Source organism: Chiroxiphia lanceolata, chromosome 26 (genome assembly GCF_009829145.1).
Source record: "Chiroxiphia lanceolata isolate bChiLan1 chromosome 26, bChiLan1.pri, whole genome shotgun sequence".
In the NCBI taxonomy this organism is placed as follows: domain Eukaryota; kingdom Metazoa; phylum Chordata; class Aves; order Passeriformes; family Pipridae; genus Chiroxiphia; species Chiroxiphia lanceolata.
Window position 1 is genome coordinate 1,766,416 of NC_045662.1, and position 26,232 is coordinate 1,792,647.

A 26,232-nucleotide genomic window follows, 5' to 3' on the forward strand; every position below is an offset into this window, starting at 1 on the left:
GATGCCGCAGGGAACTTTTGGGACACTCTGGGTTGCAGCAGGCACACTTTGGGAACTTTGGGAGCCTCACGGGACTCCCCGGGCCCACGCGGGGCGGGCGGGGGCGGTGCCGGGGCAGAGCCCGGCCGGTCCCCGCTCCCATCCCGATCCCACCCGCTCCCTCTGTGCTCCCTCCCCGCTCCCATCCCGATCCCACCCCGCTCCCGGCCCCGCTCCGCGCCCCCCGCCCGGCTCCATCTTGTTCGCGGCCTCCGCGGAGCGGCTCCAGGTGCGGGGTGGGGGCTGGGACGGATTGGGGGGGCCCGGGAGGGTCGCAGGGACCCGCCGAGGGAGGCGGAAGGGGGCCCCCGGTGACCTCCCTCCCGGGACCCCGGCCACCCCCACAGCCCTCCCCCTAAGACCCCTGGCGATATAGGGGACCCCTGGGACTGACCCCCCCATAGAGCCCTGCAGGACCCCCCCCCCTCCCAGAGTTCCCATCACCTCCTCCCCCCGCCTCTGGACCCCCTCAGTGACCCCCCAGGGCCAGGCGGGACCACCAGCCCCCTGCGCCCCGCTCCCTCCCAAACGGGGCTGTGCGGGACCGGGAACCGCTTGGAACCACCAGCAGAGCCCCCCCCAGACCCCCCCTACAGCAGCGACCGCCGCCCAAGACCCTCGCAGGACTCCCTGGACCCCCCCTACACAGCAAATCCCCCCCTCCCAGACCCTCACGTGAACCCCCCAGCATCCTCCCAACAGCTCAACCTCCACCCACCCCCTCGGACCTTCCAGCAGCAACTGCCTCCCCCAGACCCTCAGGGGACCCCCCGGACTCCCCCTGCAGCAAAGCCCCCTTCCCAGATCCTCGCAAGACCCCCCCAGGACCCCCACAACAGCTCACATTTCCCCTCCCCAAACCCTCGCAGAGACCCCCCCAGACCCTCCCAGCAGCCACCACCTGCCCCAGACCCTCACACGGACCCCCAGAATCCCACAGGGACCCCTCAGACCCCTGCAGCAGCAGAGTCCCCTCCCACATCCCCACAGGACCTCCACCGACTGCCACACCCCCTCACAGGGCCCCCAGACCTCCCTTTTCCCCTTGGTGCCACATCCCCCATCCCAGCCAGGGCAGAGACCCCCACCCGGGGCTGGGAGGGGAGGAGGAACTGGGTAACCCACCCGGGGCTGGGGGGGAGCTGGGGACACCCCCAGTGCTGTGCCCCCTCCCCAGGACCAGGCACCAGGGGGTTACAGCAAAAACCAGCTTTGGCATCCAAATCCCTCTTAAGGCTTTAATCTCATGAGAAAGTGTGGGGGGGGAGGGGGCAGTGCCACCGCGTGTGCCCCCCCTGCTGTCCCCAGCCTTGGGGGGGGCACGGGGACAAGTGCAAATTTAAGACAAATTCCTAAACCTGGCTTAAAATTCAATGGGATTTAAGGGGGGGGGGGGAAATGGGCAGGAGGATGCAGTGGGGAGAGGGGCTGGAGGGTTTGGGGAGCCCCCCCTCCCCCCCCGTGGGGGGCCCAGGCGCTGGTCAGGGTGTAAAGGTCGGTGCTGGCGGTGTTTGCACACGGAAGTGGCACCGTCCCCGTGTCCCGTCCCGGCGGGGCCTCCTCCGGCTGGCACAGCAGGTAGGGAGGGCAGGGATCAGGGATGGAGCCCCCCAGCCCGTGGCATGGGTAGGATGGGTGGTGGGGGTGTCCCCCACACAGGGTGGGCCCGACAGGGACCCCAGGTCTGCCTGTGTGGGGACACGGGGTCCCCTGGGCCAGGCACAGCCATGTCCTGTGTCCATGGGGACACAGAGGCCCTGCTGCTGCAGCAGGGGCCCATTGGAATTGGGATCAGGGGGTCCCATAGAGACGGGACTCTGGAGGTCCCCACGGCCCCATAGGAATAGGAATAGAGGGGTCTCCTTAGGGACAAGATGCTGGGGGTCCCCATTGGGATCAGGATTGGAGGGGTCTCCTTAGGGACTAGTCCATGTGGCCCCATAGGGACAAGACTCTGGGGATCCCCATGGCCTCATAGGGACAAGTCTCTGGAGGTTCCCATGATCCCATAGGGGTGAGACTCTGGGGGTCCCCATAGGAATCAGCCTCTGGGGTCTCCATGGCTCATAGGGAAAAGCTCTGGGGGTCTTCGTAGGGGTCAGGCTCTGGGGGGTCCCCATTGCCCATAGGGACTGGGCTCTTGGGATCCCCATGGCCCCAGAGGGGTGGGGCTCTGGGGGTCCCCATAAGGACACTCTCTGGGGGTCCCCACAGCCCCCCATAGCCCAGGCCTTGCTCTCCTGACCCCAGTCCCTGCCCCATGTCCCCATGGCCATGGTGATGGGATGGGGGGCAGCCACCCCACACCCAGCATCGCCCCTGCACCCCCAGGTGACACTGCCTCTGGAAGGACCCCAGGATCCATCAGGGAGTGACACCAGGTCCTAACCGGGCATTTTGGGGTGCAGGGAAGGAAAGGAGAACATCCATGGGGTTCCAACCCTCCCTGTCACCCCTGTCACCGCAGACCTCGCCGTGCTGGGATGGCCCCGGATGCCTGAGCCCCCTGGCCCCTCCCCAGCCATGGAGACCGTGGTCATCGTGGCCATCGGGGTGCTGGCCACCATCTTCCTGGCGTCCTTCGTGGCGCTGGTGGTGGTGTGCAGGCAGCGGTACTGCCACCCCAAGGACCTGCGCCACCACTACGACACCAAGTGAGTGACACTGTCAGGGAGGGACCCCAACGGGCCCCATGGGCTGGGGACAGGGCTGGGGATGTGTCCAGCAACATCAAGGGGACAGTGTGGGGGACAGGTCATCAGGGGGACAATGAAGGGGACACATCCACTGTCATGGGGGGACGATGCAGGGGACATGTCCAGCATCATCCGGGGCACAGTGAAGGGGACACGTCCACTGTCACTGTGGGGATGAAGCTGAGGACACATCCAGCATCATCAGGGGGACAACGAAGGGGACATGCCCAGCATCATCAAAGGGATAAAGCTGGGGACACATCCATAATCATCAGGAGCACAAAGCTGGGGACGTGTTCACCGTCATTACAGGGATGATGAGGAGGAGATGCACAGCATCATCAGGGGGACAAAGATGGGGACGTGTTCACCATCATCAGTGAGGCAAAGATGGGGACACATCCACTGTCATCAGGGGGACAGTGCAGGGGACGTGTCCAGCATCATCAGAGAGAAGAAGTTTGGGACTTGTTCACCATTATCAGGGGGATGAAGCTGGGGACATGTCCAGCATCATCAGGGCCATGGGGCAGCCCAAGGAGGTGGCCTTGTCCCCTGGGATGTCCCCCATGTCCCCAACAGACCCATCGTGGACCTGATGGGGACCTCGGAGACACCGTCGGAGCCCTCGGAGCTGGAGCTGGACGACGTGGTCATCACCAACCCCCACATCGAGGCCATCCTGGAGAACGAGGACTGGGTCGAGGACGCCTCGTGAGTGTGTGTCCCCTGTGTCCCCCCACTGCCAGGGACCCCTGTGCAGTGCCAACCCCCCACCTTGGGATGCAGGTGGCAGCTTTGGGGATCACCAAGGCATAGGGATGGTCCTCAAGGTGGTCTTGGGGTGGGAATGTCCCCACAGGTCTGGGGGACATGGGGGTGTGGGGCTGGAGAGGGGACAAGGATGGAGGGGATGACACACGTGGGTTCACACCCTCCTCCCTCTCCACAGGGGTCTGGTGTCCCACTGCATCGCCATCCTGAAGGTGAGTCAGGTGGCACTGGCAGCAATGGTGGCACTGGTGGTACTGGTGGTGATGGTGGGTGGCACTGGGGTACCAGTGACACTGCTGCTGATGGTGGCACCAATGGTGATGGTGGCAGCAGTGACACCAGAAGCACTGGTGGTGATGGTAGCACTGGTGGTGATGGTGGCACTGGTGGTGATGGTGGCACTGGTGGCAGTGTGGCAGTGGGGTACCAGTGACACTGGGGTGATGGTGACACCAGTGGCACTGGTGGTGATGGTGGCAATGGCGGGTGGCACTGTGGTACTGGTGGTGGAATGGGCCAAGTGACATTGGTGCCAGTGGTGGGTGGCACTGGTGGCACTGGTGGTGCTGGTGGTTGGCACTGATGGTACTGGGGCAGTGGTGGCAATGGTGACCCTGCTGTCCCCAGATCTGTCACACGCTGACAGAGAAGCTGGTGGCCATGACCATGGGCTCGGGTGGCCGCGTGAAGTCCCCTGCCAGCCTGGGTGACATCATCGTGGTGGCCAAGCGCATCAGCCCCAGGTGATGGGGGGCTCTGGGGGGTCCCAGGGTTCTGGGGGTCTCTGGGGTTTTGGGAGGCGAGGGTCGAGGGCTCAAGGGGGAGACTCCAGTGCTCTGGAGGGTCCCCAGGGATTTGGGAGGGGGAGATTCAGGGGCTCTGGAGGAGTCTCTGGGCTCAGGGTGTGTCCCAGGGCTCTGGAGAGGGGTGTTCCAGGTTTCCAGGGCTCTGAGAGGAGGTCCTGGAGCTCAGGAGGGTCCTGGGGCTCTGGGGGCAGTCCTGGGGCTCTGGGGGCACCCTGGGACTCTGGAGAGGCTGTCCCTGGACTCTGGGGTTATTCTGGGGCCTCTGGGGGGAAGTCTTGGGGGTCAGGAGGGTCCCAGGGCTCAAGGGGAGGTCGGTCCCAGGGCTCAAGGGGAGGTCCTGGATATCTGGGAGGGTTCCTGGGGCACAGGGCGGGACTCTGGGACTCTGTGGGTGTCCTTGGACTCTGGGTTACTTTTGGGGCTCTAGGGGTAAGTCCTGGGGGTCAGGAGGGTCTTGAGGCTCTGGGAGAGGTCCTGGAGCTCTGGGAAGGGGTCCTGGGGCTCGCGGGTTGTTTTGAGACTCTGGGAGGAGGTCCTGGGCGTCAGGAGGGTCTTGGGGCTCTGGAATGTTCTTGGGTCCCTGCGGGTTCCTGGGACTCTGAGGAGGGTCCCAGGTCTCCCAGGAGGCTCCAAGGGGGTTCCTGAGAATTGGGAAGGGTGTGGTGGATGCTGTCACCACAGTGTCCCCTGGGGTTAACGCTGTCCCCACCGCGGGTGGACGACGTGGTGAGATCCATGTACCCACGCTGGACCCCAAACTGCTGGACGCCAGGTGACACCGGCAGGAGGGACAGGGGCGTTCCTGGGCTGGGGAGACACCCTGGGTGGTAACACAGATCAGTTCCACCCCATGCCACACCGCTGGGGACACCCACAGGTGGCCCAGCAGGACAGGGAGGGCCTTTGGTATTGAGCCCATAGCACAGGGCACAGAATATCCTGAGCTGGGAGGGACCCACACGAATCATCAAATCCAACCCCTGGCCCTGCACAGACACCCAACAATCCCCCTCTGTCCCTGAGGGCGTCGTCCAAACCCTCCTGGAGCTCTGGCAGCCTTGGGGCTGTGACACTGCCCTGGGGAGCCTGGGCAGTGCCAACCACCCTCTGGGGGAAGAATCTTTCCCTGAGATCCAACCTGACCCTCTACAAAGGCCCTCAGAACCTCCCCTGGCACTTCAGGCCATTCCCACAGTTCTCTCACGGGTCACCAGAGATGGACAAACTGAGGCTGGGGTCACGCACTGGGTGACAAAGCCACCACGGGGCAGGGAGGTGACCAGGGAGTGACATGACAGGTTGATAGAGGTGACCAGGGAGGTGACCAGGGAGGTGAGGAAGGTGGCCAGGGAGGTGACAAGAAAGGTGACCAGGAAGGTGAGGGTGGCGATTAGGGAGGTGACAGAGCTAATGAGGGAGATGACAGAAGTGACCAGGGAGGTGACGGAGGTGACCAGGGAGGTGACACAAGAGGTTGACAGAGGTGATGAGGGAAGTGGCCAGGGAGGTGACAAGAAAGGTGACCAGGAAGGTGAGGGTGGTGACCAGGGAGGTGACAAGGGAGGCAACAGAGGTGACCAGGGAGGTTGACAGAGGTGATCAAGGAGGTGACAGAAGTGACCAAGGAGGTGATCAGGGAGGTGACCAGGGAGGTGACAGAAGTGACTGGGAAAGTGACAGGGGTCACCAGGGCGGTGACCGGGCGGGTGACCATCCCGTGTCCCCGCAGGGCCGCGGCGCTGCTGCTGTCCGTGAGCCACCTGGTGCTGGTGACACGCAGCGCCTGCCGCCAGCCCAGCGCCCGCACCTGGGTCGAGCGGTCGCTGGCGGCGGCCGAGGAGCACATGGCCGTGCTGCGCCAGGCTGCCATGGCCACCGAGACGGAGCGGCCCCCCGGCCCCCCGGAGCACGGCCGGCAGGAGCAGTCGGCCATCTGAGACCCCCGCCCCCAATAAAGGACCTGTGCAACCCCCCAGTGAGGGGGGATCTGGGCATGGGCCGGTGATGTGTGTGGAGGGGCGGGAAGGGGTGTCTGGGAGGGAAGAGGGAGGGGTTGGGAGGGAGGTTGGGGGTGTGGAGGGGTGTTTAGAGGGGATTTGGGGGGTTGAGACGGTCAGAGGTGGTTTGGGGGAGGTTTGAAGGGGGACATTGGGAGTTTAGAGAAGGTTTGGGAGGGCTTGGAAAGGAGTGTGGAGAGGATTTGGGGGGGAGGTTGGGGGTGTGGAGGGGGTTTGGGGGGGAGGTTGGGGGTGTGGAGGGGGTTGGGGGGTTTAGAGGGATTTGGGGGGGTGAGATAGTTGGAGGTGGTTTGGGGGGAGGTTTGAAGGGAGGCATGGGGAGTTTAGGGAAGGTTTGGGAGGGCTTGGAAAGGAGTGTGGAGAGGGTTTGGGGGGGAGGTTGGGGGTGTGGAGGGGGTTTGGGGGAGAGGTTGGGGGTGTGGAGGGGGGTTGGGGGATTTAGAGGGGATTTAGCAGGGGGTCAAGATGGTTGGAGGTGGTTTGAGGGGAGGTTTGATGGGAGACATTGGGAGTTTAGGGGAGGTGTGGGAGGGCTTGGAAAGGAGCATGGAGGGGGTTTGGAGGGGTTGCAGGGGGGGGTTGCAGGGGATTGGGGGGTTGGAGGGGGAGGGAGAGTTTGGGAGGCTTTGTGGAGGGGGATTCAGAGGGATTTGGGTTGGGATGTTGGTTGGTTTGGGATGGTGGAGGTGGTTGGGGAGTTTCAGGGGCCTTTGCAGGAGACTGGGGGGGTTGAAGGGGGATGGGAGTTTAAGGAAGGTTTGGGAGGGGTGTTGGAAGGGAGTGTGGAGAGGGTTTGGGGGTGTAGAGGAAATTTGGGGGGGCCGAGGAAGGTTGAGGGTGGTTTGGGGGAAGTTTTTAGGGGGGTTGCAGGTGCATTTGAAGGGGGACATTGGGAGTTTAGGGAGGGTTTGGGAGGGCTTGGAAGGGAGTGTGGAGGGGGGATTGGGTGGTTGGAGGGGGGTTTTTCCGGGGATTTGAGGGTTGGAGAGAGAGGGAGAGTTTGGGAAGGTGTGTTGGGGGGTCTTAGAGGGGCTTTGGGGGGAGTGGAATGGCTGGAGGGGGTTGTGGAGGATTTGGGGGAGTTGTGGGGGCTGAGGGAAGTTTGAGGGAGTTAGGAAGGATTTGGGGGGGGCCGTGGGAGTGCTGCCAGCCCCAGGAGTGAGCCCCGGAGTCAGGGCTCAGCAGGGGTGAGACCCCATGCCCTGGGCTGGGGGTCCTTGCCCTGGACAGGGGGGGTCTGTGCCCTGGGCAGAGAGGGGTCCATGCCCCAGGTGGGAGCTCTGCGTCCAGACAGAGGGGCCCCGGGCAGAGGGGTCTGTGTCCCGAGCAGGGTGGGGGCTGTGCCCCAGACAGGGGTTCCCGACCCCGGGCAGGGGGGGCCGGTCTCAGGGGGCTCAGGGCCGCGGGCAGAGGAGTCTGTGCCCCCTCACAGAGGGGTCCCTGCCCCAGACAGGGGGGCCGGTTCGGGGGGCTCAGCACAACGGGCAGAGGGGGTTGTGCCCCAGGAGGGGGCTCTGCGCTCGGGGGGCTCGGCACCGCGGGCAGAGGGGCCTGTGTGCTCGCACAGAGGGGTCTCTGCCCCGCACGGGGTCGGTCTCGGCGGTCCAGCCCCCACCCCCCGGGCCGGGGCCGCCCCAACTCATCGCACGAAATGCCCGGGCTGGAGTATGGGGGGCTGCGGTCACGTGATCGCAGCGTCACGTGACAAGGGCGAGGGTCAGCGTGAGGAGGCCGCTTTGCCCCGCCCCCTCACTCGAGTTGGCCAATGGAAGCGGGGTGGGGATACGGTGGCCAATGAGGGGCGAGGGGCGGGGTTTGATGCCTGCTGGGGGTGGGGCTTGCGGCCGGGACCGGGAGCGGGTACGGGCGGGGGGACTGGGAACGCTGGGAGGTACTGGGGGCACTGGGAGGTGCTGGGAGCACTGGGGAGACTGAAGGTCTCGGGGAACACTGAGAGGCACTGGCAGAACTGGGAGGTACTGGGGCGGCAGGGGGTCGCAGGGGCACTGGGAGGTGCTGGGATCACTGGGAGGGGCTGGGATCACTGGGATGTACTGGGAGGAACTAGGATCACCGAGAGGCACTGGGGGTCAGGGGGGCAGCTGGGAGGCACTGGGAGTCTCGGGGGGCAGCTGGGAGGCACTGGGAGTCTCGGGGGCAGTGGGAGGAACTGGGAGCACCCAGCGGTACTGGGAGTCACGGGGTCAGTCGGGAGGCGCTGGGAGGCACTGAAAGGTACTGCGAGGAACTGGGAGTCACGGGAGCCACTGGGAGGTGCCGGGATCCCTGGGAGGTTCTGGGGATACTGGGAGGTTCCTAAGAGTCACGGGGGCCTCTGGGAGGTACTGGCGGTGCTGGGAACGTTGGGAGTCGCTGGAAGTCACGGGAGACTGGGATTCCCCGGGAGTGATGCGGGGGAGGGGAGTGCTGGGAGTCCCGAGGGAGCGCTGGGAGGTACTGGGAACACTGGGAGTCCCTTGGGGCACTGGGAGTCACGGGGTGCTCTGGGGATACTGGGAGATACTGGGAGTCATGGGGGGGCACTGAGAGTCATGGGGGGGGCACTGGGAGTCGGGGGGGGCACTGGGAGTCATGGGGGGGCACTGGGCAGCACTGGTCCGGTGCAGCGGGGGGGTTGGGGACAGCCCAGCCCTGCCCTGGTGGGGTCCAGCGGTGGGGGGAGGGTCAGCGTGACCACCCAGGGGCCCCACAGAGTGGGAGGCATCACCCCCCACCGTGGGGCTCAGGCAGTCCCCCGTGACACAACTGGGGGGGGGGAACGGGTGTGACCGCACGGGGAAAGGGAAATGAAAGGGATTGTGGAAGTGGGAAGGGGGGGGAAAGCGGGGGGGACCATCCTGCACCGCATGGAGATGTTATCGGGGTGCTCCTGCCCGCGGTTGGGGGTGTCAGAAACCGCAGTAGTGACCCTCCCGCTAGCTGTGGGGGGCCCCCCGGCAACCCGAGGTGCCCCCCCCCAGCACCCAAGGTGTCCCCAGGGTGGTGGGGGGCTCTGGGTGAGGTGGCGGGGCTGGGGCTTTTCCTTGCACGTGGCTGCTAAGAAGAAACGAGGAGTTTGGGGGGCAGAGCCGCCCCCCCCCTCCCCTGCTCGATGAGGAGGAGAAACTGAGTCCATGAGGGTGTGGGGGGGACCCACAGGTGCCCCCGGAGACATGAGGACCTCGTGATGCTGTGGGTGGCCCTGGCCGGAACGGGGGCCTCCAGCTGCCATGTTCCTGAGGGGGGGCCATGCCCCGTCACCCGGTGAGTTGTGGCAGGGTTTGGGGGGAGGCACAGGGGGGTCCCCACAAGCAGGGGATAACCCCCCGTGCCCCTCCCCAGCCCCTGCCTGCCCGCAGTGCAGTGGGAATGCCAGGATGGCTCATCCTGCCCTGCCAGCACCAGTCTGCTCCCTGCCCGAGGTGAGACCCCCCTACCAGTGCCTACTTTCCCCTCTCCCTGACATTTTTGGGGATCTCTGACCCCCTCATGTCCCCACAGCATGTCCCCTGTGCCAGGGGCCAGCGCTGCTGTCCCCGAGGGTCCCACTGCGGCACTGACGGGGAGTCCTGCGTCCCAGACCCAGGTATGGGGGGACCACGAGGGATGGGGGGCTACAGGAGGGGACAGGAGGGACATGGGGTTCCTCACCGTGTCCCTGCAGCCCCCCGTGCTGTGCCCTGTCCCGACGGAACGTCCGAGTGTCCCCGATGACGCCACGTGCTGTGTGACGGCCAGCGGCGCCTGGGGGTGCTGCCCCATGCCCCAGGTACAGCTGGGGGGGGACATGGGGGTGCTTTAGGGGAGGACACGGCGAGGCCATCGCCGTGACGAGTGTCCCTGGTACCCCGCAGGCCTCGTGCTGTGCCGACAAGGTGCACTGCTGTCCCCACGCCACCACCTGTGACCTGACCCGCGGGCGCTGCCTGTCCCCCGGCGGTGACAGGGACGTCCCCCTGAGCCGACCTTCCCGCCTGGAAGCGCCAGCCCCCGCCCCAGGTAAGGGGTGTCCCCCTCTCTGGGTGCCCTCGCTGTCCCCATGGAGGGTACACAGGGGTAGGGACGGGGTTTGGTGACATGGTGTGCCCGCCCCTGCAGTGGAGCTGCGCCAGGTGCTGTGTCCTGGCGGCCGCTCGGCGTGTCCCGACGGAGCGACCTGCTGCCAGCTGTCCCCATCCGAGTATGGCTGCTGTCCCCTGCAGAACGTGAGTGCTGGCACCGCCCTGGGCAGTACCCCATGACAGGCAGCCTGTGCCAACCTCCTGTGCCGGGTACCCCAAACCAGGCACCCCGAAACAAGCACCCCGTGCCAGGCACCCAATTCTGGGCACACTCAGCTGGGCACCCCAAACCAGGCAATCTGGGCTAGGCACCCCATACTGGGCAGCCTGTGCCAAACACCCCATGCCAGGCACCCCAAATGAAGAACCATCAGTAGGCACCCCAACAACCACCCCTCACTATGCACCCCATACCAAGCACCCTGTGCTGGGCACCCCACACTGGGCAGCCTGTAACAAACACCCCAAACCAGGCACCCCAAAATAAGGACCCCTCACCAGGCAGCCTGTGCCTGGCACACCAAACCAGGCACCCGACATCCACCAGTCACCCGTCCCTTCCAGACAAGTATCCCAAGCCAGATACCCTAATTCCAGGCGCCCCACTCTGAGCACCCCGTGCCCAGCGCCCTGTACTGACCCCCCCATGCCAGCTGCCCACATTGGGCACCTGTGACTGTCAGCCCATACTGAGCACCCCATGTTGGGCACCCTGTATTGAGCACCCCATGCCGTGTCCCCCATACCTGGCACCCTGTACTGAGCACCCCACACCAGCCACCCCATGCTAAGCACCCCAGACTGGACACATGTATTGGGCACCCCACTCCAGGCACCTCATACCATGTCCACCATATTGGGCACCCTCTGTGCCATGCCCCCCATGCCATGCACCCCCCAGCAGCCCCCCTGTCCCCAGTGTCCCTGTCAGCCCTGTTTCTCTCCCCCCAGGCCGTGTGCTGCAGTGACAGGCAGCACTGCTGTCCCCAGGGCACCACCTGTGACCTGACCCGCTCCACCTGCACCTCCTTGGGGGGCTCCATGCCCTGGCAGCTCTGCCCAGAGGTGAGACACCCCCTCCCGAGGGCACCTGTGCTGTCCTGGGGATGGGGACACCGGCTCTGAGTGTCCCCGTGTCCCCAGCTGGTGAGGTCAAGTGTGACGAGGAGACGAGCTGCCCCGACGGGAACACGTGCTGCAGGCTCAGCTCGGGGCCTGGGGGTGCTGTCCCCTCGAGCAGGTACAGAGGGTGGGGTTCTCCTGTACCCCCTGGGACAGGCAGATTTCCCCTGTCCCCTGGGTATGATGAGAGATGTGCCCTGTTCCCCCCTTGGAGGAACAGGGGTGGGGGTCCACTGTCCCCTGGGTGGGATGAAGACAGATGTCCCCTGTACCTTGGGTGGGATGAGGGCAGATGTCCCCTGTACCCCTGGAAGGGACAAGGGTGGGTATCCCTTCTACACCCCCCCAGGACAAGGTTAGGTGTCCCCTGTTCCCCTGGAGGGACAAGGTGGGGGTCCCTTTTGCCCCTGGGACAGGCAAATGTCCCCTGTCCCCTGGGTTACGATGAGGAGAGATGTCCCCTGTTCCCCCTGGAGGGACAAGGGTTTGGGGGGTCCCCTGTGCCCCCCGAGACAGGCAGATCCTGTCCCCTGGGTGGGATGAGGGCAGATATCCCCTGTCCCTGGGTGGGAATGAAGGCAGATGTCCCCTGTACCTTGGGTAGGATGAGAGCAGATGTTCCCTGTTCCCCCTGGAAGGGACAAGGGTGGGAATCCCTTCTACGCCCCCAGGACAAGGTTAGATGACCCCTGTCCCCCTGGAGGGACAAGGGCGGGGGTCCCCTGCAACCCCTGGGTGAAGCAGATGTCCCCTGTCCCCTGGAAGGACACAGAGGGCTCCCCCCACCAGTGTCCCAAGGGGGGTGGTGGTGACACCGGGGTCCTTTGACACCCCCCAGTCAGACCCCCTGTGCTAACTGGGGCCAGTTTGGGGCTCCAGGGGCAGGACGGTGGACGAAGGGACATGAACCCCCAGGATGCTTCAGGGACCCTTCCCGTGTCCCGCTGAGGGGGAGGGGGGTCAGGAGTGATGACGGGGTCCCCCATAGCTGGGTCAGGAGGGGACTGGGGACTGCAGGAACAGACAGGAGGGGTCACATTTGTCCCCGGGGGTCCCCAGCATGAAACTGGGGGGTGCCTGGGGGCTCCCCTGTGCTCAACCCCCCCCTTTTTGCCCCCCAGGCCGTCTGCTGCCCGAACCACGTGCACTGCTGCCCCCAGGGCTACACCTGCGACCCCTGAGGGGGGCAGCTGCCTGCAGGGGGGGGCACCCGCCTGCCCTGGGTGAGGAAGACCCCGGCGCTGCCCCGGGGGGGACAGGTGACATCGGGAACGATCAAGTGTGATGAGGAGACGAGCTGCCCCGACGGGAGCACGTGCTGCCGGCTCAGCCTGGGCACCTGGGGGTGCTGCCCCCTCGAGCAGGTCCGGGGGGGCTTCTTCCCACCCCTCCATGTGGGGACAAGGACACATTGGGGTCCCCAGTGGGGTGGGGGGCTGAGGTGGTGTGCCCAGGGGGGTGGGGGGACCTGGGCTGTGCAGAGATCCCAGGGGTGACCTTGGATGGGGGGACATGGCTTGCGGGACCCCGAGGGGCTGGGAGCACCTGGATGGGGGATGTGGGGACATTCAGCAGGACATGGCCACTTCCTGTCCCCCCCACAGATCCACCTCTACCCCGTGGGGTGGAGTGGGGCTCCCCTGTGCCCTGGTGGGACAAAGGCCAATGTTTCCTGTCCTCGCTTGAGAGGGACAAGGCCAGATGTCCCTTTGGTCCTTGAAGGATGAGGCAGATGTCCCCTTTCCCCTGGGTGGGGTGAGGACAGATGTCCACTGTCCCCCAGGAGGGATAGGAGGTCTCCCACCCCCCAACATCCCACAGGAAGGGGGTGAAAGCGGGCCCCTTTGCTGGCCCTCCCCAGTCAGACCCTCTGTGCTAACTGGGACCAGTTGGGGCTCCAGTGGCAGGAGGGGATCCAGAGACACAGAGCCACCAGGATGCTGAGGGACACAAGGGTGCTCAGGGACCTCCATGTGTCCCATGGAGAGGGACAAGCATCACGAGGGGGTCCCCCTATCTGCCCCCCCCCTCAAAGTGAGGATGAAGCCAGGCTGGGTCGGGGGGACGGGGGGCGGCAGGAACAGACAGGAGGGGGCACCATTTGTCCCCTGGGGGTCTCCAGCATGAAGCTGGGAGGTGCCTGGGGGGCTCCCCTGTGCTCAGCCCCCCCCTTTTTGCTCCCAGGCCGTCTGCTGCCCCGACCACGTGCACTGCTGCCCCCAGGGCTACACCTGCGACCCCGAGGGGGGCAAGCTGCCTGCAGGGGGGGGGCACCCGCCCTGCCCTGGGTGAGGAAGACCCGGCGCTGCCCCGGGGGGGACAGGTGACATTGAGGAACGTCAAGTGTGATGAGGAGACGAGCTGCCCCGACGGGAGCACGTGCTGCCAGCTCAGCTGGGCACAGGGGGTGCTGCCACCTCGAACAGGTCTGGGGGGTGTCCCTGGAGTGTGGGGGTCCCTGGGGTGAGGTGGGGGTCCCAGGGCATGAGGTGCTGGGATGGATGGGGGGTTCAGACAGAGCATGACTTTGGGGCCAAGCAGGGCTGGGGGAAGCAGTGAATCCCACACTTTGTCACTGCCACATTTGTCACTGCACCCCCCTGCACGGAGGCTCTGTGGGCACCTTGGGGACAGGGTTTGGCACAATCCCTGGGGCTCTGCTGGTACAATGGGACACACGGAGTGGGGGATGAGGATGGCACCCAGATGCCCAACTGCCTGGGTACCCAGACACCTGGATCCCCCAGACATCTGTGTCCCCCACTGCTCCCAACCTGTCCTGTGTCCCCCTCCAGGCCGTCTGCTGTGGGGACCACAAGCACTGCTGCCCCCGGGGCTACACCTGCAACGTGGCCACTGAGAGCTGCGAGAAGCTGCTGGCACCCCACCCCGCTGCTTCCAGCACCTGCAGAGCACCCGTGGGGCACCCTCCCCCCTGCGCTGGGCACCCCCATGCCCCCCGCCCCGCTGCGAGCCGCCGGTGCCCACCCAGGTGCCCCCGTGCCCTGCGGTGCCACCAGCTCCTGCCGTGGCGGGCAGCGGTGCTGCCGGGCCCGGGGGGGCTCCTGGGGGTGCTGCCCCTTCGCCCAGGTTAGTGGGGGGGACGCCAGGGTGGGGGTCTGGGTGGCATCACCCCCCTCCCCTCCTCACCCCGTTGTCTCCGCAGGGCTCCTGCTGCTCCGACGGCCGCCACTGCTGCCCCGCGGGGTCCCGCTGCACGGGGGGGGGCTGGGGGTGCAGCCCCCAGCGCTGGGACCTGCCCTCCCCCCCCACCAGGGAGCTGCTCTGATGGACCCCCCCCACCCCGAGTGCCTCCACCCCAATAAACGGTTTCTAGGAGGAACCCCACCGCTGGTGCTGGTGTGGGGGCTGAAACGGAGGCAGGAGGCAGAGGCTGGGGGGATTTTGTGTGTTTAATATATTAATGCCTCTAAGGAGCAGGCAGGACGTGCAGGCAGGCGCAGGCAGCAGTTCCCTGCCCAGCCTGGCACCTGGGGGGTCCCCATGTCCCCCCCCACTGCCAGCCCGGCCCCCACTGGCCCTTCTTCATCCTCACCACGTAGAAAACGTTTAGAAACACAGTTAAAATCCAAAGGGGGATGAGGTGGGGGGCAGCGACAGGGACCCCCCAGGCTCCTACGGCAGCTTGGAGGCACCGCTGGCTCGGGGGGCAGTGCCAGCCCCCCCTGTCCTGCAGGGACACAACAGGGACATGGCTCAGGACTGGGGGGGGAATATGCAATTCCCACCCCCCAAATGACAGGTGCTGTCATGGGGAGGGACACAGAGGGGACAGGGCAGGGGTCCCAAGCAGATGTGGACAGAGGTGGCCTGGTGGTGATCCCTGTGCCCCCCTCCCCTTGCTGGAGAGTGGGTGGGGGTGGGACAGGGACAGGGCAGGGAGGGGTGGCGGCAGAAAGGGACGGTGGTGGCAGGGTGGTGTGATGGTGGTTGAAGGGGGTTGTGATGGGGTGGGACAGTGATGGGGACAGGATGGTGGCCGGACAGGGTGGTGGGCTGGGATGGCGGTGGGAGAGGACAGTGACAGGACAGGATGGCGTGGAATGGGACGGGATGGGATGGCAGTGGGACGGGGACAGTGACGGGAGAGGACACTGGCGATGGAATGGGTGACAGCAGCAGCGTACCCGCCCTCCCAGCACACCCCCCCCGGGACTTGCCCCCCCTCCTCACACTCACTTGACGTTGAAGACCATCAGAGGTCGCTCCTCCCGCTTCTGCCAGGGGCTCTTGCGGTCGCCGCCCTCGTCCCCCCATCGCCGACCTCCGTCAGCGCCTCCTCCTCGGGGCTGGTCAGGGAGTCTCGGGGGGCTTCGCTGGCGCTGCTGCGCCCACTGCCCCCCCCCCGCCGCCCCCCGCTCCCCGCTTCCAGCAAGGGGGCCAGCGAGCTGTCCTCGGGGGAGGGGGCGGGCAGGGGGGGCCGGGGCCCCCCGTCCTCCCCCCCGCCTGCGGCGGCCCGGGGGAGGCGGGCGGGGGGCGCGGGGCCGGGCCCCCTCTCGCTGCCCTGCAGGTCGATGTAGGAATGCCGGACCTGGGAGGAACGCCCGTCCAGGGACACGAACCAGGCTCGGGGAGGGGGGGGACCCCCCAGTTCCAGGAGCTGTTGCCCCGCCAGCGCCTGCAGCTCCCCGTTGAGCTGGGCCACCGCCGACCCGTCCAGCAGCACCGGGATGGCCACCGAGCCGCTCACCGGTTGGGGGGCGCGGGCACCTCCCCAGTTTTCCCCTTCCTCAAAGGGCTGCCCGGAGGACGGGGGGGCCGGGGGGGCGGCCGTGGCTGCCGAGGAGCTGGACCCCCCCATCGGATTCGGGGGGTCCCTCCGGCTCGCCGGGCGCCAGGCGCATGTACCGGGCGGGGATGAGCAGGGTGGGCATCACCCCCCGGTAAACATCCTCGGGACCCCCGCCCCGGTCCAGGGGCCCGCAGAGGAGGAGGGGGCCGGGGGGCGCCAGGGAGGGCGGGCGGGGGGGGGGCTCAGGCAGCGGGTGCTCGGTGGGCTGCCCCCCGTAGCGGGAGAACCCCGAGGGCGAGGGGGGCCGCGGGGGGAAGGCGGGGGTGCCCCGGGGGTGCTGCTCCTCGGGGGGCTGCAGCCCGTCCACCGAGCGGGCGGCCCTGAGGCGAAGGCATCTCCGGGGCGCCCATAGTCCTCCGTGGCGGGGGGCTGGCGGCGGCGGGGGGCCAGGGTGGCCGCGGGGGTCCCCCGGGGGCCGGCGCGGAGCGGGGCGGGGGCCGGCGGCTGGAAGAAGTCCGGGCGGGCCGGGGTCAGCTCGCGGGTCGAGGGGGGCAGGCTGGGGGTGGGCAGGTCGGTGTCCCCCCCCGAGGAGGCGGTCTCCAGGTGGCTGCCCCCGCACAGAAGGTCCAGCTGGGACACGGATGTCGCCTGGTCCCGGCGCGCCCCGTCCAGCGGCCCCCGGCAGCGGCAGCTTGCGGTGCTGAGCACGGGGCTTCAGGCACCGCCGCCTGCGGGGGGGAGATTTGGGGGGGCACCCGTGGGTGCGGGGGTCCCCCAACACTCCCCCCCCCCTGCTTCCCTCGTCTGCTGGAGGGAGCTGGAGTAGGGGGTGCTGGGGAATGGTGTCCCCTAAATCCAGCTCTAGGGCACCCTGAGTGCTGGGGAGTGGTGTACCCCTTCCCAAATCATCTCTAGGGCACCATGGGGTACTGGGGAGTGGTGTGTGTCCCCCAAATCCGGCTAAAGGGCACCCAGGGGTGTTGGGGATGGTTGTCCCCCCTCCCAATCCTGTTCTAGGGCACCCAGGGGTGTTGGGGTTTGGTGTCCCCCACTCCCAATCCAGCTAGAGGGTATCCAGGGGGTGCTGAGGATTGGTGTCCCTCCTCCCAGTCCAGCTTTAGGGTGCCCAGGGGTTTTGGGGACTGGTGTGTGTCTCCCAAATCCAGTTCTAGGGCACCCAGAGGTGTTGGGGATTGGTGTCCACCTTCCCAATCCAGCTCTAGGGCATCCAGGAGTGCCAAGAGGGCGGTTCCCCTCCACAAATCCAGTTAGAGGGGGCCGGGGGGGTGCCACAGGGTGGTGCCCCCTCCCCATAGCCAGCTATAGGACACCAATGGGTGCTGGGAGGTCGTGCCCCCCATTCCCAAGTGCCATGGGGTGGTGCCCCCTCCCCATAACCAGCCATAGGGCACCCAGGGATGCCAGGGAATGCTCCCCCCAGCTACAGGGCACCCAGGGGTTACAGTGGGTGCTGACCCTCCATTCCCACATGGAATGTCGGGGGGGGTGAGGCAGGGGGGTGTTCTGTTCCCACTCCCTGCCAGGGTCAGGGGGGTGCTGACCTGCAGTAGTAGATGAGGAGGCAGAGGAGGATGAGGACGAGGAGGGCCAGGGCACCCAGGATGGTGAGCAGGAAGATGGTGTGGTAGGTGGTGATGTCCGTCACACCCGCTGCCATCGCCACCAGCCCTGGGGACAGTGGGGTCAGAGGGGCAACAACCCCCTCAGGGGCACCCCAGGGGGCTGCCACTGCCCCCCTGGACAGCCCTGGGGAAAGTGGGGTCGGAGGGGGAACCCCCATCCCACCAAGAGCACCCCAGGGTGGTGCCACTCTCCACAGACAGCTCTGGAACGGGCTCAGGGGGAGAAGCCCCCCACCAGACCCCAGGACGTTGTGACCTCCCCCCAGCCTCAGACAGCCCTGGGACAGGGGGGTTAGAAGGGAACCCCCTTCCACCAGAGCACCTCAGGGTGATGCCAGGCCCCCAGACAGCCCTGGGGACGGTGGGGTCAGAGGGGAACCCCACCCCACTCAGAGACAGTCTGTCCCCAGGGCCAGGAGGAGCCAGGTTGGTGGCACCCACTGGTGTCACCTCACCTGTGCCGGGGGAGGGCAGAGCCGCTGCCCAGTATCCCAACTGGGAGGAGACGAATGTCCAGTACAGCTGCCGGCCTTCCTTGCGGATCAGCCCCGTCCCGTTGCGGACCCACAGCCCTGCAGGGACACCCACGCCGGGCTGAGACCCCCCCAAACTCATCACACGCCCCCCACACCACCCCTGTCACCCCTCTGCCACCTCCCCCCGAAACCCCCAAAACCAGCACTCACCACTCTTGGGGTCAAACCTCCAGGCCGGGACACTGGTGGCCACCACGGCCGCGGCCTCGGGGGCCAAGGGGACGGACAGATGGACGGGGCCGGCCAGCGGCACCTCGGTGCCGTTCCCGGTGAAGAGGTGCACGCTGAGAGCCGCCACCGGCGCCAGCTCCAGCCACGTGCCATTGGCTGCGGGGACAACGAGGGGACATCCAGAGGGGGGGATGCCATGGGGTGTCCCCCCCCCACAAGTCCACAGTGTCCAGAGTGCAAAGATAAAAATATAAAATAAAATAAATCAAAATAAACTAAAAATGAAGTAAAAAAAAATAAAAATAATATTAAAAATTTTAAAATAAAATTTTAAAAAATATCATTAAATAAAAATAATTTTTTAAAGAAGAATTAAAAGTAAAATAAAAAGCAAATGTAAAAGTGAAATAAAATAAAAATGAAATGAAAATTAAAAAATAAAAAAATAAAAAATAAAATTACATAAATGAAAATAAAAATGAGCAAAAAATAAAGTAAAAAAATAAACCTAAAAATAAAATAAAATTTAAAAAATAAAAATCAAATTTAAAAAATATCATTAAATAAAATAATTTTAAAAATAAAAATGTAAAATAAAATAAAAATTAAAAAATAAAAATGAAATTTAAAAATATCACTAAATAAAAATAATTTTTAAAAGAATAATTTAAAAGAAATAAAAATTAAAAAATAAAAATTAAATTTAAAAAATATCACTAAATAAAATAATTTTAAAGAAAAATTTAAAGTAAAATAAAAAGAAAATGTAAAAGTAAGATAAAATAAAAATGAAATTAAAATAAAAATAAAAAATAAATTAAAAAATAAAAATTAAAATTAAATAAAATAAACATAAAAGTATACATAAAATAAAATTTAAAAAAAATAAAAATTCAAAAATTCAAAATAAGTTAAAACTAAAAACAAAAAATGAAATAAAAAATTAAAAGTAAACATAAACATAACCAATAAAAATAAAATCAAAATAAATCAAAGTAAAATCAAAATAGAATAAATTTTAAAATTTTAAAATAAAAAATAAAATAAACCTAGAAATAAAAATAAATAAAATAAACCACAACAGAATAAATAAAAAATTTTTTAAAGAAAATAAAAAAGTAAAAGAAAAAGAAAATATACCGATGCCGTCCTGCTCGGCGCCGAGGAAGGCGGGGAAGGCGCGGGCCAGGCTGGGGCCGGAGGCGGTGGTGAGGGACGCGGCGAGCTGGCTGTAGGTGGAGCTGCGGGGCAGGCGGGCTGCCCGCCGAGGGAACTGCGCCCACGGCTGCCCACGGCCACCTGCGGGGGCACGGCGGGGGTGGCAGCACCTGGGGGAGCCGGTGGTGCCACCCTCTCCCACCCAGGTCCCTTCCCCCGGCTCACCTGGGGATCCAGGGGATCTGGACCAGGTCCTCGTAGAGGATGAGGGTGGCAGGGCGCTCCGGGAGCAGGTACAGGCTGATGGAGGCGTAGACTGCGAGGGGGGCAGGGAGGAGGGTGAGGGGGGACCCCAAATACACACACACACACTCTTAGACCCCCCAGGGCAAGGGGATGGGGGCACTGATGGGGAATGGGGGTGGTGGGTTCCCCAGAGAGGATGAGGAAGGGGGGCCAGGGCAGCAAGAGGTGAGGGGCATGTGGGCACAGGCACAGGGACAGGGACAGGCGGTGGCAAGCTGGGGGCAGGGTGGGGGTACCCCCTGCATACCCCCATCCCTGTACCCCTCCAACCCTGCACCCCCATCCCTGTGCACCCCCATCCCTGTGCCCCCTCATTCCTGTACCCCCCTACACCCATCCCTTTACCCTCCCATCCCTGCAACCCTTCATCCCCATGCCAATGCACCCACATCCCTGCAGCCCCACCACTGTATCCCCATCCCCAACCCCATCCCTGCACACCCCCATCCCCATCCCTGCACACCCCTATCCCCATCCCTGTACACTTCCATCCCTGTATCCCCATTCCCACCCCTCTTGTCCACCCCCACATGTCCCACCCCCCTCCAAGGTGACCCCACTGATGCCACCCCCCACCCTGGGGACAAGGACTGGAGCCCATCCCAAGGGGGCCCTGCAACCCCCCCACCTTGGGAAGGGGGAACTTGGGTCCACCAGGACATGGTTGTCCCCTCCCAAAGGGGCCAGACCCCCCAAACACCCTTGTGTAAAAGACTCCCAACCCAAAGGCTCTTTGGAGTCCCCCATAAGGAAGGGACTGAGGCCTGAGTAAGGGACTGGGCATCCCCAATAAGGGATTGGGATCCCAGAAAAGGATTGGGATCCCCACAAAGGGACTGGGGATCCCCAGGAAGGAATCAGGGACTTAGGAAAGGACTGGGGTACCCCCAGAGGGACTGAGGATCCTCAGGAAGGGGCAGAAGGGATCCAGTAAGGGATCAAGGAACCCCAGTAAGAGACTGGAACCCCTCATACCAGTAAGGGAGGAATGTGAGACCCTGTTTAGGGCTCGGATCCCCCCATGAGGGATTGTGGTCCCCAGTAAGGGACCAGTTCCCCCAGTAAGGGATCAACAACTCCAACAGTGAAGAATCAGAATCAGGGTCCCCCCAACAAGGGCTCAGAACATCCCAGTAAGAAATTCTGAACCCCTTTAGAGGCTCAAAGCCCCCCAGTAAGGAATTTAAAATCCTAAGCAGACTTAAAGTCCCCCAGTAAGGGATTGTATCCCCCCCCACCATGGCTCAGAGCCTCCCAGTAAGAGACTGGGGACCCTCACAGGCACTTGAAGTCCCCCACTAAGGGATTGTGTCCCCCCAGTAAGGAACATTGAACCCCATATGGGAGTCAGAGCCCCCCAGTAAGGGATTGTGTCCCCCCATCAGAGCTCAAAGCCCCCCGCTAAGGGACTGGGGACCCTCGTGGGAACTTAAAGCCTCCCAGTACGGAATTTAACCCCCCAGTCAGACTCAGAGCCCCCCCAGCAAGGCCCCCCTGCCCGGGGTGTCCCGGTGGTGGCTCACGTGGCAGTTTGGTGACGCGCCAGGGCGCGGAGGCGGTGACGTATCCGCGGCGGGCGGCGGTGACGAGCAGCCAGGAGCCCAGGCGGTAGGGCACGGGCAGGACCCCCGTGCCCGTGTGGTCGGTGGTCCCGGCCGCCAGCGCGCTGCGGGCGCCGAACACGTCCAGCACGGCCTGGGCCAGCGGGGCCAGCGTCCCGCTCTCGTACACCTGCACCCGCAGCAGCACCTCTGCGGGCAAACGGGGTGGTTAAGGAGGATGTGGCAACCCCCCACGGTGGGACCACCGGGGGGACACGGTGATGGGGCCAGGGGTGTCCTGGTGGGTCGTGGAGCCTGTGCTGGTGGAGCGTGGGCACCGTCCCAGGGGGTCCAGGGCCACCGTCCAGGGCCTCCATCCCAACGGCTTGGTGGGACCTCTCCCAGTGGGTCATGGCCACCACCCTGATGGGTCATGGCCACCATCTCAGCAAGTCATGGCCACCATCCCAGGGGGTCCCAAGCCACCATCCCAGCAGGTGGTGGGACACATCCTGGCAGGTCATGGCCACCATCCCAATAGGTGGTGGGATCTGTCCTGGTGGGTCATAGGCACCATTCAGGGGGTTCTGGGCCTCCATCCCAATGGGTGCTGGGATGTGTCCTGATGGGTGATGGTCACCACCCTCATGGGGTCACAGGCCACCATCCCAGCAGATGGTGGGACACATCCTGGCAGGTCATGGCCACCATCCCAACAGGTGGTGGGACCTGTCTCGGTGGATCGTGGCAACAACCCTCGTGGGATACGGGCACCGTCCCAGCAGATGGTGGGACACATCCTGGTGGATCATGGCCACCAGCCTGGGGGGTCAGAGGCCACCATCCCAGGAGGTCACAGGCCACCATCACAACAGGTGGTTGGACAAATCCTGGTGGATTATGGCCACCAGCCCAGGGGGTCAGAGGCCAGAATTCCAACAGGTGGTAGGGCCTGTACTGATGGGTCATGGTCACCATCCCAGCAGGCGGTGGCCACCATGTCAGCAAAATGGTGGGCCCCATCCTGGTGGATCATGACCACCACCCCAGCAAATCACAGGCACCATCCCAAAAGGTGTTGGGACCCATCCCAGTGGGTCATGGCCACCACCCTAGTGGTCCACAGTCACTATCCTGGCAGGATGGTGGGACCCACCCTGATGGGGACCATTCCAGAAGGCCATGGGCATCATCCTGGTGAGTCATGGCCACCAACCTGACGGGCCATGGCCACCATCCCAGCAGGTGGTAGGACCCATCTCAGTGACCACCATCCCAGCAGGTCACAGCCACCCCCCAGCTGGGTCACAGGTGCCCCCCAGTAGGCAACAGACACTGCCCTGGGGGATGTGGGCACCACCCCTGTGCCCCTTTCTGTGCCCACCCTGCTCCCCCTTGAGGGGGACTCATGGCCCCAGGGAGCCATGCCCATCTGGGTGGGTGCACTCAGTCACATCCCCCCCCAGGGAAGGCCACCCCCCCAAGGTGCCACTCACACGTGTCACAAGTTCGGGGGGGTCTCGACCCCAGCGGGCCCCACCAGCAGCGCAGGGGGTGGTCCCCCACCCCGATTCCCGCTGCAGGGCAGGGGTGGGCCCGGCTCAAGGGGGGTGTACCCTAAACCCTGGTGTGCCCCCGGCCCCCCCCGAGCCGGCGCCGCTCCCGCGCATGATCCGCAGCCTTTGGCAGCGGTCCCGGCTCCGGCGCCGTCACCCAGGCAACGACCTCCTTCATCCCGCGCCCCGGGGCTCCCGGCACCCCCCGCCTGTCCCCCCGCAGCCCCTGCTCCCCAAAGCCCCCACACCACCCAGCCCACCCCCGCCCCCGCCCACATCTGGCCCAGATGTGGCGATGGGCGAGGGGGAGAATTCGCGGCAGTTGCTTCAGTGATGCACCGGGGGTGGGGGGTCAGGGATGGGGGTCCCGCATAGCAGGGACAGCCGGCACCCAGCGGCAGGAATGTCCCCGCGGCCACAGCCGGCCACCCGCAGCTGCCGGGGGACAGCTGACACCAACGGCCACCCCGCTGTCCTCCGGAGAGGGGGGGTTATGTGGTGCCACCCCCAGCGCGGGGGTACAGCCGTGGCTGCCCCCTTCCCCACTGTCTGTCCCCCCACTTTCTCCAAGGGGTCCCCGGAGGCTGGCACGGCCACCACGGGGTACACTGCCCCCCCGCTGGCTCCCCAGTGCCTCCCAGTCTGACCCCCGTGCCTCCCAGTATGACCCCACGGTCCCACGAAGGATGGGCGGGGGGTGCCAGGCCCCGGGGTGGCAGTGGGGAGCCCCGTCACTGCTGTCACCCCGCGGGGACAGGGACGGGCAGGGGTGATGCCAGTGGGGAGCTGAGCCAGCACAGACAGGACTCCCCTCATCCCCAGACATGCCTCAACTAGGCACAGGGGCATTGCCAGGAGGGTTTGGGATGGGGGTGAGGGATCACAGGGAGCCACAGGGATCCCACAGCAGCGCTGCACCCCAAGGCCCCCCCTGCCTGCCCAATGCACCCCCCACCATCCTGCACCCCCGGGCGCTACTCAAGACCCCCCACACCCACCCACCATCATGCATCACCCGGTCTGGGACCCCCACCCACCCTCCTGCATCCCCAAGCTCTGCCCATCATCCCCACCCAACTTCCTTCACCTCCCCGGTTTGTGACCCCCACCCACCATCACATACCCTTGGCACTGCCCAGGACCAGCCCCCCCCATCCTGTACACCAAGGTGTGGGACCACCCCCACCCCCTCATCTCCCCCAGGCTCTGCCCATGACCCCCACCCACCCAGCCGCACCCCCTGGCACTGCCCAGGCCCCCACCCCACCCCCCACTCATCACCCTCTGCCCGCCAGTGGCCAGAACAGCCCGGGGAGGGGGAGACGGACAGACAGACGGGGGGGGAGCAACAGAGGGGGGGCAGACGGACAGACAGAGCCGGGGGCAGACGGAGGATGGACAGGGTGATGGATGGAAGGGATGGACGGGGGGCGCGGGCGCGGCGGGGTTGGGGCGGGCAGGGCCGGGGGTGTCGGGGCCGGGGAGTGCCGGGGTGGGAGTCGGGCGGAGGGTGGTGCTGGCGGGGTGTCGGTCGGGGGTTGATGTCGGGGCCAAGGGATGCCGGGGGGAGGGATGTCGGTGCGGGGGTCGGTCAGGGGTGGGGGGGTCGGTGCGGGGGTCGGTCAGGGGTGGGGGGGTGGGTGCAGGGGTCGGTCGGGGGTGGGGGAATCGGTGCGGGCATCGGTCGGGGGGTGGTGCCGGGGGGGAGTGGTCGGGTTGAAGGGATGCCGGGGGGATGTCGGCGCGGGGGTCGGTCAGGGATGGGGGGGGTCGGGGCGGGGGTCTGTCTGGGGGATGATCGGGTTGAAGGGATGCCGGGGGGATGTCGGCGCGGGGGGTCGGGCGGGGAGGTCGGCGCGGGGGGGGGGTGTTGCCGGCGGCTCCCCCCCTCGCCCCGCACACAAAGGCCGCTCTCACCGTGCGCTCCCGGCTCCGCCGCGCCCCGCGCCCGCCGCCCGCCCGCGGCCGCCAGCAGCAGCAGCACCGGCAGCGGCGGCAGCGGCGGCAGGAGGCGGCGGGGCCGCATGGTGGCTCCGCGCCGTTACCCCGCCATGCCCGGCCCGCCCGGCCCGTCCGCCCGCCCGCCGCGGGGACCGGGCTCCACCTGCCGGAGCCGCCGGGCACGGCCGCCCCGGTGCCCACCCCCGGACCGGCACCGCCCCGCCGCCGGGACCACCCACCCGGCACCGCCCCGAGACCCCCAGGCCCACCCCCGGTACCGCCCCGAGACCCCCCCAGACCCACCCCCGGTGCCGCCCCCGGCACCGCCCCGAGACGCGGGACCCGTCGCCGGTACCGCAGCGGACACCGGGATTCCTTCCCGGGACCCCTGAGAGACCTGGACCGCGACTCCGTACCGGCACCGGCATCCCGGACTGACCCTGGTGTCGGCAGCGGCAGCCAAGCAGCTACCCCCGACGCCGGCACCGACCCCCGGAGCCACCTCTGACAGTGCCCCGAGCCCTGGCACTAATCGCGGTACGGACCCCGACCCCGGGTACCCACTCCCGGTACCGCCCCGAGGCCGGGACCGGGACCCGGAACCGCAACGTCATCCCAGGACTGACGCCGGTACCGGCACCGGCATCTTTGCACCGACCCTGGTACCGCGCCGGGACCCCCGGGACTCATCCCCGGCACCGCTCCGAGGCCCAGGACGGGGACTCGGTACCGGCACCGGCATCCCAGGACACACTCCCGGTGTTTCCTCGAGCCTGTGTCAACCCCCGGTACCTCACCGGCATTTCGGGACTGACCTCCGGTACTGCCTCGATCCCCCGGACCCACCCCCGGGACTGACCGCGGGACCGACACCCACCCCCGGTCCCGGCCTCCGGTGCCGCACTGGCATCCTGGCAGACATCCCCCCCGTACCGACCCCCCAGCACCGCACCAGCCCCCCGGGACTGACCCCCCCCCCCATCTCCCCCCAGCCCCGGCACCCGGCTCCCCAAACCCCCTGCCCCCCTCCAGCCCCCCAGCACCCCCCCATTTCTGTGGTACCACATGTGCCCCTGGGGCATCCACAGGGCACACGGGGGTCCTCAAAAGC

At 65.2% G+C, this 26,232-nt stretch overlaps 4 protein-coding genes across 4 annotated transcripts; 3 read left to right on the forward strand and 1 right to left on the reverse strand.

Moving 5' to 3' along the window:
* The first annotated feature begins 1,535 nt into the window (after positions 1 to 1,535).
* Positions 1,536 to 6,309, forward strand: TMEM98 (transmembrane protein 98). Its single transcript, XM_032711494.1, is given in 8 exon segments — positions 1,536 to 1,617; positions 2,448 to 2,693; positions 3,318 to 3,449; positions 3,688 to 3,721; positions 4,137 to 4,247; positions 5,024 to 5,057; positions 5,060 to 5,087; positions 6,045 to 6,309. Coding segments are annotated over 7 exon segments (708 nt in total). The 5' UTR covers positions 1,536 to 1,617; positions 2,448 to 2,532; the 3' UTR covers positions 6,253 to 6,309.
* A 1,907-nt stretch (positions 6,310 to 8,216) lies between these two features.
* Positions 8,217 to 14,933, forward strand: GRN (granulin precursor). The gene is given in 19 exon segments (XM_032711031.1): positions 8,217 to 8,317; positions 9,491 to 9,593; positions 9,670 to 9,755; positions 9,835 to 9,919; positions 9,998 to 10,038; positions 10,040 to 10,102; positions 10,188 to 10,332; positions 10,432 to 10,538; positions 11,346 to 11,443; positions 11,521 to 11,600; positions 11,603 to 11,634; positions 12,638 to 12,880; positions 13,701 to 13,766; positions 13,768 to 13,910; positions 13,912 to 13,942; positions 14,312 to 14,398; positions 14,400 to 14,606; positions 14,683 to 14,764; positions 14,854 to 14,933. Coding segments are annotated over 18 exon segments (1,749 nt in total). The 5' UTR covers positions 8,217 to 8,317; positions 9,491 to 9,520.
* Positions 14,934 to 15,712: 779 nt separating this feature from the next.
* On the reverse strand, positions 15,713 to 25,233 carry FAM171A2 (family with sequence similarity 171 member A2). Its single transcript, XM_032711032.1, is given in 15 exon segments — positions 15,713 to 15,784; positions 15,787 to 16,289; positions 16,292 to 16,336; positions 16,339 to 16,665; positions 16,668 to 16,950; positions 16,952 to 16,997; positions 17,832 to 17,958; positions 18,368 to 18,484; positions 18,599 to 18,775; positions 19,760 to 19,918; positions 20,003 to 20,016; positions 20,018 to 20,093; positions 21,607 to 21,834; positions 25,098 to 25,135; positions 25,226 to 25,233. Coding segments are annotated over 15 exon segments (2,220 nt in total).
* Positions 25,232 to 25,979, forward strand: LOC116798536 (proline-rich protein HaeIII subfamily 1-like). Its single transcript, XM_032711033.1, has 2 exons — positions 25,232 to 25,429; positions 25,575 to 25,979. Exons 1-2 carry the CDS (start codon positions 25,232 to 25,234, stop codon positions 25,977 to 25,979), a joined length of 603 nt encoding a protein of 200 aa, XP_032566924.1.
* Positions 25,980 to 26,232: the final 253 nt, after the last annotated feature.

Excerpts from the sequence above, each read along its gene's own strand:
- LOC116798536 (XM_032711033.1), top strand. The coding sequence starts at position 25,232 with ATGCCCGGCCCGCCCGGCCCGTCCGCCCGCCCGCCGCGGGGACCGGGC. Across the intron at positions 25,430-25,574 it reads CCCCCCCAGACCCACCCCCG|CGGCAGCCAAGCAGCTACCC; the intron begins GTGCCGCCCCCG and ends TGGTGTCGGCAG.